This window comes from Oncorhynchus masou, chromosome 12, assembly GCF_036934945.1.
Source record: "Oncorhynchus masou masou isolate Uvic2021 chromosome 12, UVic_Omas_1.1, whole genome shotgun sequence".
Taxonomy (NCBI): domain Eukaryota; kingdom Metazoa; phylum Chordata; class Actinopteri; order Salmoniformes; family Salmonidae; genus Oncorhynchus; species Oncorhynchus masou.
In genome coordinates, this window is record NC_088223.1 from 47,589,315 (window position 1) to 47,599,034 (window position 9,720).

The 9,720-nt window shown below is 40.1% G+C and overlaps 1 protein-coding gene across 3 annotated transcripts in view; it reads right to left on the reverse strand.

Moving 5' to 3' along the window:
• senp3a (SUMO specific peptidase 3a) overlaps positions 1 to 9,720 on the reverse strand; it is a 67,520-nt gene that overhangs the window by 6,722 nt on the left and 51,078 nt on the right. The window contains exons 1-4 of one of the 3 annotated variants that reach the window (XM_064980816.1): positions 7,379 to 7,526; positions 6,474 to 6,698; positions 2,418 to 3,096; positions 1,971 to 2,150 (exon numbers count right to left, since the gene is read on the reverse strand). In XM_064980816.1, coding sequence (XP_064836888.1) covers positions 1,971 to 2,150; positions 2,418 to 3,096; positions 6,474 to 6,485 — 871 coding nt within the window. In that variant the 5' untranslated portion in view covers positions 6,486 to 6,698; positions 7,379 to 7,526. Of the gene's footprint in view, positions 1 to 1,970; positions 2,151 to 2,417; positions 3,097 to 6,473; positions 6,699 to 7,378; positions 7,527 to 9,720 lie in introns of those variants that run through there. The other 2 variants (XM_064980817.1, XM_064980818.1) reach the window with 2 other exon arrangements.

A 9,720-nucleotide genomic window follows, 5' to 3' on the forward strand; every position in this document is an offset into this window, starting at 1 on the left:
GCAACCCGACATGCTAGCGTCCCACCTTGCCAACAATAAATGCAAATGCGCTACGCCAAATGCTAATAGCACTTATTAAAACTCAAACGTTCATTAAAACACACATGCATGGTACTCAATTGAAGCTACACTCGTTGTGAATCTAGCCAACAAGTCAGATTTTTAAAATGCTTTTCGGCGAAAGCATGAGAAGCTATTATCTGATAGCATGCAACACCCCGAAATACCTGAAGGGGACGTAAACAAAAGAATTAGCGTAGCCGGCGCTACACAAAACGCAGAAATAAAATATAAAACATTCATTACCTTTGACGAGCTTCTTTGTTGGCACTCCTATATGTCCCATAAACATCACAATTGGGTCTTTTTTTCGATTAAATCGGTCCTTGTATACCCAAAATGTCCATTTATGTTTCTAAATGCAACATTATTTTTTTAAATTAAAAATGTTGCCTATAAAACTTTGACAAAACACTTCAAACTACTTCTGTAATCCAACTTTAGGTATTAGTAAACATTAATAAACGATCAAATTGATCACGGAGCGATCTGTATTCAATAGGAGCAAGTTTGGAAATCTTCGTCCACTTTACCCCCTTCCATAACTTCCTGCTGTGTACCCGATGACAGGATGTGCCTATTACTCATATGACCAAGGATTTACCTGAATAGAATTCACAACACTGGCGACATCGTGTGGAAGCTGTAGGAACTGTAAGCCGGTCGCTATCTATTATACCTTGCAATAGACAATACAGAGACTGGCGGACTGATTTTTTCTTCGTCGATTTTGTGATCAGGTTTCCTTGGGATTTTGACCACGAAACACGTTCTGTTATAGTCACAGACATCATTTAACCAGTTTTAGAAACGTCAGAGTGTTTTCTATCTACACATACTAATCATATGCATATACTATATTCCTGGCATGAGTAGCAGGACGTTGAAATGTTGCGCGATTTTTAACAGAATGTTGAAAAAAGTAGCCCGATCTCAAACAGGGTTTAAACAAACACCTTGACTTTTTCCACATTTTGTTATGTTACAGCCTTTTTCTAAAATGAATTAAATTGTTTTATATTCCTCATCAATCTACACACAATACCCCATATGACAATTTTACGTAATTATGACATAACATTGAAGGTTGTGCAATGTAACAGGAATATTTAGACTGATGGAAGCCACCCGTTAGATAAAATACGGAACGGCTCCGTATTTCATTGAAAGAATAAACGTCTTGTTTTCAAGATGATAGTTTCCGGATTAGTGCGTTTGCCAGCAGCTCTTAGCAATGCTTGACCACAGGCTTGAAGTCAAATAGCGCTATCAACTCCTGAGATCAGGCCTAGAACATCCAATAGTCAAAGGTATATGAAATATGAATAGTATAGAGAAAAATAGTCGACGCATCATAATTCCTATAATAACTGCAACCTAATATTTCTTTACTGGAAGTATTAAAGAACTGGGAATATTGAACCACCAGCTTGCATATGTTCTGAGCAAGGAACTTAAACGTGAGCTTTTTTTACATGGCACATATTGCACTTTTACTTTCTTCTCCAACACTGTGTGTTTGCATTATTTAAACCAAATTGAGCATATTTCATTATTTATTTGAAATCCCTGATGGCTAACAATAACATATCCTGACATAATGTAAACGTTATACATTACCCTCTCTCCCGCAGTAACATGAATAAGTATATTTCATATTCTCGGAACCAAACAAAAGGATTCCTAAATCATTGCTAAGAATAATGACAATAACTGCAGTTTCTACTGGTCATTGTTTTCAGGCTGGTTGTATTGGTGCTAGCTAGGTCCAGAAGTTGCAGTCAAACAAATAATGCTTTATTACCAAAGTGGTTTTGTAAGCACATCGTTTAAATGGGTTCAGCCCTACCTAGTGTGGTTTTCCATTTGTTTTTAACAGAAAAGTAGACTAGTATTCAAAGCTGTTTTACCTTGTACACAGGAGATGTGTTCACTGCTGAGTTGCTGCTGAGGTGGTGGTTTATCCCTGTGGATGGTTGGCAGGCTTACAGGAGATTCCCGGAAGCCCAGCCCGTCCCTGTCCCCAACCTTGGCTGCATTACTCGCCACCTCATTCCCTATGTGTCCATTTGTCCCACACACCCAAGGGTCTTGAGGAAAAATAGATGGGTGCAGATCATGTAAAAATATTAACATTTATTAACCATTTCAGCTCTACAGAACAGTCTGTGATCATTCTTTCTTTCATGAAATGCTACTGATAATTTTTGAAAACAAAATTAAGTAAAGGGGGTGGAGGGAAACAAGTCATTCCGATGCAACTTCCAGTTTACATGTTGGCATATATTAATATATATTCATGTTTCATGACACATGCAACATTAAATTTGGTCCAAAAACAACAATATTATACATACCATCTCCAGCCTCTATATCTTCCCTTCCCTTAAAGCAGCCCTGAGTTCCCCCATGCAGATAGGATCTTCCTGGCTTCCGTCTGTTGTGGAGATGTTTGTTCCTGCTCCCGAGGTGCCACCTCCTAGGCCTAGCTCGCCTGTACCCCAGGCCCAAAGACCCAGCCCATTTAGCCAGCTGGCACCATGTCCTCCAATGCAGGGCCAAGCGAGTGTTGCGGTTCACAGTCCTACTGAGTCTATACCAGCGCAGCAGCCTCCGCATCCTGAACCCATTGGGCTGTGTTTTTATTTGTGAGGGGCTACCAGAGTCACTGGCTGTGGATCTACTCTGATTATGTGATGGCGATAGAAGTGGTGCAGTCCAATCATCCTCTCCTGGTTCTTCCCAACTGAAATCCTCCTCCTTATCCTCTTCGGGGTCCATATCCATATGTTCTTCCATGCCCCACATGCTAGCTTCCTCCTCAGGCCGCCCTAGCTTGAAATGCATGGAACTTCCATGGACATGGTGAGGCGTTCTGGAGTCCACCAGATATCCTGGTCCAGTGGCCTCCTGTCTGACTGTCTCAGGTTCCCCTGCCAGTGTCAGTTCATTGGTCCAGTGGTTCTGTGCCAAGCTGTCTCCACTGTCTCGCATCACTCTCTCCATCCACCAACAACACCTGCTTATAGCCTCTGCCTGGAATACAAAACAAGTGGTGGAAATTGTAGTTAAGGAACAGGTGATTGTAACTACTGTAACAATAGTATTAGACCAGGTAATTCTTAAAGCATTAATTCCGACATTTTTCCCAGACAAGTCACTATGCAAATCGTATGCGATTAGTAACCCTAACATGTGGTAATCCATATTGCTTTTTAGAGAGAGAGAAAGGAGAGTAGAGAGAGTGAAACTTAGTGCTCTGCCTATAATAAAATTAACTGCCATTTTCCCCTAATCCTTAGCCCCAATACAGTACATTTGTAAAGTATTCAGACCCCTTTGACTTTTTTCACATTGTTACGTAACATCCTTATTCGAAAAAGGATTAAATAAAACATTTTCCTCAAAGTGAAAACTGGTTTTAAAAAACTGGTTTGCAAGATCAAATCCCTGAGCTGAAAAGGTAAAAATCTGTCTGTCAAAATCCTAGGCCGTCATTGAAAATGAGAATTTGTTCTTAACTGACTTGCCTAGCTAAAAAAAAGTTACTTTTTTTTTTTTAAACAGGTCTACTGCTACATCAGCCCCAATTGTAAAAATAGGTGTACTCCTGCATTTCAGCCCTAATATTCATACGAAACAGGTCCACACCTGTACTTCAGCGCCAATTTACATACCTACAAAGTCCGCACCTGTGCATAAACCCAATTAGTCAATTGGTCGTATGTGCATCAGTTGGTAGAGCATGGCGCTAGCAAAGGCAGGATTGTGGGTTCAATTCCCCTTTGGGGACCAGTTAGAAAATATAGGCACTCACGACTTCGAGTAGCTCTGGATAAGAGTCTGCTAAATTACTAAAATGTAAAACTAAGCCAGGTCTACATGTCCTCCAAGCCTGAATACTCAAACTGTAAACCACCCCTGCACCTCAGCTCCAGAACTTTTACAAACCAGGTCCACACCTTTGAGTCCCAATGCTAATATAAAGACCTACACCTGCATATTCCAGATCAAATACCCCTACGAACCAGGTTTACACATGTGGCTATGTCCCAACACTGATAAACCAGGTCTACCCTTGTGATTATTCAGCAAACCTCACATAAACCAGGTCTACCATTGATCGAGAGAAACCTAGACATTAAGTACTTGTTAAGTTATTAAACTAATCCAGTTTATGATGTATCTATACATGGCCAATTCCCCAAAATAACAAAATATGAAGTTTTTTGAAGAATCACTGATTTAACACATATGTAAAGGCTAATGGAGAATGGAAAAATAATCTGTAAGATCATATTGGTCAAGTATATCCATAAACCAACTCAAATCTACTGAAAAAATAAATACATCTGCTATAATTAAATATGTATAATAAATTGGAGCAAATGTGACCGCTATACACTATATATATACAATAATATGTGGATTAGAAGTCGACCGATTAATCGGAATGGCCGATTAATTAGGGCCGATTTCAAGTTTTCATAACAATCGGAAATCTGTATTTTTGGAGGCCGATTTGACGATTTTTTTTTTTTAACACCTTTATTTAATCTTTATTTAACTAGGCAAGTCAGTTAAGAACACAGTCTTATTTTCAATGACGGTCTAGGAACGGTGGGTTAACTGCCTCGTTCAGGGGCAGAAAGACAGATTTTCACCTTGTCAGCCCGGGGGATCCAATCTTGCAACCTTACAGTTAACTAGTCCAACGCAATAACGACCTGCCTCTCTCGTTGCACTCCACAAGGAGACTGCCTGTTACGCAAATGCAGTAAGCCAAGGTAAGTTGCTAGCTAGCATTAAACTTATCTTATAAAAAACAATCAATCATAATCACTAGTTCACTACACATGGTTCATGATATTACTAGATATTATCTAGTGTGTCCTGTGTTGCATATAATCTGACTGAGTATACAAGTATCTAAGTATCTGACTGATCGGTGGTAGGCAGAAGCAGGCGTGTAAACATTCATTCAAACAGCACTTTCATGCGTTTTGCCAGCAGCTCTTCGTTGTGCGTCAAGCATTGCGCTGTTTATGACTTCAAACCTATCAACTCTCGAGATGAGGCTGAGATGAGGCTGGTGTGACCGAAGTGAAATGGCTGGCTAGTTAGCGCGCGCTAATAGCGTTTCAAACTTCCCTCGCTTTGGGGTGGTTGTTTCCCTGGCTCTGCATGGGTAACGCTGCTTCAATGTGGTGGCTGTTGTCGTTGTGTTGCTGGTTCGAGCCCAGGGAGGTGAGGAGAGGGACGGAAGCTATACTGTTACACTGGCAATACTAAAGTGCCTATAAGAACATCAAATAGTCAAAGGTTAATGAAATACAAATGGTATAGAGGGAAATAGTCCTATAATAACTACAACCTAAAACTTGTTACCTGGGAATATTGAAGACTCATGTTAAAAGGAACCACCAACTTTCATATGTTCTCATGTTCTGAGCATGGAACTGAAACGTTAGCTTTCTTACATGGCACATATTGCACTTTTACATTCTTCTCCAACACTTTGTTTTGCATTATTTAAACCAAATGGAATATGTTTCATTATCTACTTGAGGCTAAATTTATTATTGGTCCCCCAATAATCGGTATCGGTGTTGAAAAATCATAATCGGTAGACCTCTAATGTGGATGCCCCTTCAAATGAGTGGATTTGGCTATTTCAGTCACACCCGTTGCTGACAGGTGTATAGAATCGAGCACACAGCCATGCAATCTTCATAGACAAACATTGGCAGCAGAATGGCCTGTACTGAAAAACTCAGTGACTTTCAACTTGGCACCATCATAGGATGCCACCTTTCCAACAAGTCATTGTCAAATTTCTGCCCTGCTAGAGCTGCCCCAGTCAACTCTAAGGGCTGTAATTGTGAAGTGGAAACATCTAGGCGCAACAACGGTTCAGCCACGAAGTGGTAGGCCACACAAGCTCACGGAATGGTACCGGCAAGTTCCAAACTGCCTCTGGAAGCAACGTCAGCACAAGAACTGTTCTTCGGGAGTGTCAAGAACTGGGTTTCCATGGCAGAGCAGCCGCACACACGTCTAAGATCACCATGCGCAATGCCAAGCATCGGTTGGAGTGGTGTAAAGCTTGCCGCCATTGACTCTGGAGAAGTGGGAACGCATTCTCTAGAGTGATGAATCACGCTTCACCACCTGGCAGTCTGACGGACGAATATGGGTTTGGCGGATGCCAGGACAACGATACCTACCCCAATACATAGTGCCAACTGTAAAGTTTAGTGAAGGAGGAGTAATGTGGTCAGGGCTGTTTTTCATGGTTCGGGCTAGGCCATTTTTTTCCAGTGAAGGGAAATCTGACCGCTACAGCATACAATGACATTCTAGACAATTCTGTGCTTCCAATTTTGTGGCAACAGTTTGAAGAAGGCCCTTACCTGTTTCAGCATGACAATGCCCCCGTGAACAAAGCGGGTCCATACAGAAATGGTTTGTCAAGATCGGTGTGGAAGAACTTGACTGGCCTGCACAGAGCCCTGAACTTAATGAATTGGTATGCCGACTGCTAGCCAGGCCTAACATCAGTGCCCGACCTCACGAATGCTCTTGTGGCTGAATGGAAGCAAGTCCCCGCAGCAATGTTCCAACATCTAGCAGAAAGCCTTAACAAAAGGAGGTTGTTATAGCAACAAGCAGGCGTCTACATACTCATGGTCATAGATTCAATGTATTGAAAATGATGGCAGATACGTAAACTAGACACTTTAAACATTATATTTACAAATTCAACATAAGTCAACAATGTATTTATTTTTAAAGCTGTGTGGTACCAAATTCGTCAAAAAATGTACACGTATGAGATTTATACTTAGGGGTCTTTTGACCATTTTGAGAAATCATGAAACTTCCCTGAATCCTACTTGACACCTTAATAATGCATAATATATAACTTATTTGTTAATAAGTACAACTTTAACTTCTCTTGACTCTGTAAAGTGTAAATGTTTTAGCTATTGTGACCGATGAGATTAAATGGGTTAAGTGTTTATTTATCACGGGAGGCCATGGTACGGATTACTGAAATATTAGTGCTTAGTTTAGTTTCGGCAAATGTTTATAGCAAACTGGGATTCGCTAAATGTATGTCGTGAATAAGAACCTTCGTTGTGATAAGTGAAAATAAAATGAAACACACGATACTTCACCCAACCGGATAGGAGGTCAGAGGAGAAGTATCTTGCTGGCCAAATTGTCTTTCATATGAAGCGCGCGCAGATCACATAAAATTGGATTCTCAAGAGAGGTGTCGGTTGGATGACTGAGGGAGAAAACAACTACTTACCGTTTAGATCTAGTGTTTCTCCGAAAGCGATTACTGTCAATTGTCCATTTTGTGCGTATTTCCGTTATTTGAATTGAATACACCGAATAAACGATAAACGCTTTCCCATTCAATGAAAACTGGCGCTTGCTTATGCCACTGTGAAACAGACAACAATAACTAAGTACTTCCGGGTCACGGATGTTTGGAATCCTCCAGAATAAGTGTCCCATGAGGTATACTTTGTGAATTAATATTTAGGACAAAAATGTACACAATTGTCGATATTTTATACTAGTTATCACACAAAGAATAATTTAAAGTATTTCTAAAAGATATGTATCACACAACACAATTCCAACGTTTTGAGGGAGTGTGCAATTGACATGCTGACTGCAGGAATGTCCACCAGAGCTGTTGACAGAGAATTTCATGTTAATTTCTCTACCATAAGAATTTGGTAGTATATCAAACCGGAGAACCACGTGTATGGCGTCCTGTGGGTGAGCGGTTTGTCAATGTTGTGAGCAGAGGTCCCCATGGTGGGATTATGGTATGGTAGTAGCGGTAGGTGTGTAAAATCACTCAGGAAGCCAAGCCAGTAAAAAATACATATTACAACCTATGGTGTGATAATTGCATTGTTTGCTCTATAACCCATTTGTTCATACGACACCTTGATATAAAATAAGGCTGTGCCAACTAAAAGACAACAGTCACACAGTGGTGGAATAAATTTAACTACACATTAATTTGTTTAATCACAAAATCGAAAAGCAACATCAGTCCGGTGAAGTCCACAAAGCAAATATTGCATAGAAACAGTTATATCACCTGTAGCATGGTCAAGCAAGTTAATGTTTTCAAAAGTTTACTAAACAACTACTGATTTAGAACCGCGTAGTTACCGCAAGTCAGCACAAAGTCAATAGGAGCACTGCCTGCGCTATTCCAGTACTTTTCAACTTAAACATTTAAACATCAAATAAAAAAGGCTATATTTGCTTCGTTTAATATACCGAAAACTAACTTAAAGATACTAAAAACAATTTAGTCCAATCAACGTTGCTAAATATCATATGACTGTCCATGGTACTGATTTCTGTGTGTGTGTGTGTGTGTGTGTGTGTGTGTGTGTGTGTGTGTGTGTGTGTTTGTTGGCGTGCGCAAGTAGAACTAAAATGTCGACTCACCTTCCTTGTTGACAAGTTGAACAGTAATGCCATCCACCTCTCTTCAATGTTGGCAAAACGGTCTATGGCTCTGTCAGACAGTAAGTACAATGAACCAGCGAAATTAGCTAGCTAGCTAGTTAATGTGAGCTTACTATCTACAGTGCATTCGGAAAATATTCAGACCCTTTGACTTTTTCCACATTTTGTTACATTACAGCCTTATATATATAAAAAAATGTCTCATCAATCTACACTCATTACCCCATAATGATAAAGCAAAAATGTTTTTTTTAGAAATTGTTAAACATTTATTTAAAATAAAAAACAGAAATACCTTATTTACATAAGTATTCAGACCCTTTGTTATGAAACTCGAAATTGAGCTCAGGTGCATCCTGTTTCCATTGATCCTCCTTGATATGTTTGTACAAATTGATTGGACATGATTTGGAAAGGCACACACATGTCTATATAAGGACCCACAGTTGGCAGTGCATGTCAGAGCAAAAGCCAAGCCATGAGGTCAAAGGAATTGTCGATAGAGCTCCGAGCCAGGATTGTGACGAGGCACAGATCTGGGGAAGGGTAAAAAAAACATTTCTGCAGAATTGAAGGTCCCCAAAAACACAGTGGCCTCCATCATTCTTAAATTGAAGAAGTTTAGAACCATCGAGAATCTACCTATCTACTAACAGCCTCACAGCCAAATTAAGCAATCGGGGGAGAAGGGCCTTGGTCAGTCATCCCTAAAGCCAACACCTCATTTGGCTGCCTTTCGTTCCAGTTCTCTGCTGCCTGTGACTGGAACGAATTGCAAAAATCGCTGAAGTTGGAGACTTTTATCTTCCTCATCAATTTCAAACATCTGCTATCTGAGCAGCTAACCGATCGCTGCAGCTGTACATAGTCAATCGGTAAATAGCCCACCCAATTTTACCTACCTCATCCCCATACTGTTTTTATTTATTTACTTTTCTGCTCTTTTGCACACCAATATCTTTACCTGTACATGACCATCTGATCATTTATCACTCCAGTGTTAATTGTAATTATTCACCTACCCCCTTATGCCTTTTGCACACAATGTATATAGACTCTTTTTTTCTACTGTGTTATTGACTTGTTAATTGTTTACTCCCTGTGTAACTCTGTGTTGTCTGTTCACACTGCTATGCTTTATCTTGGCCA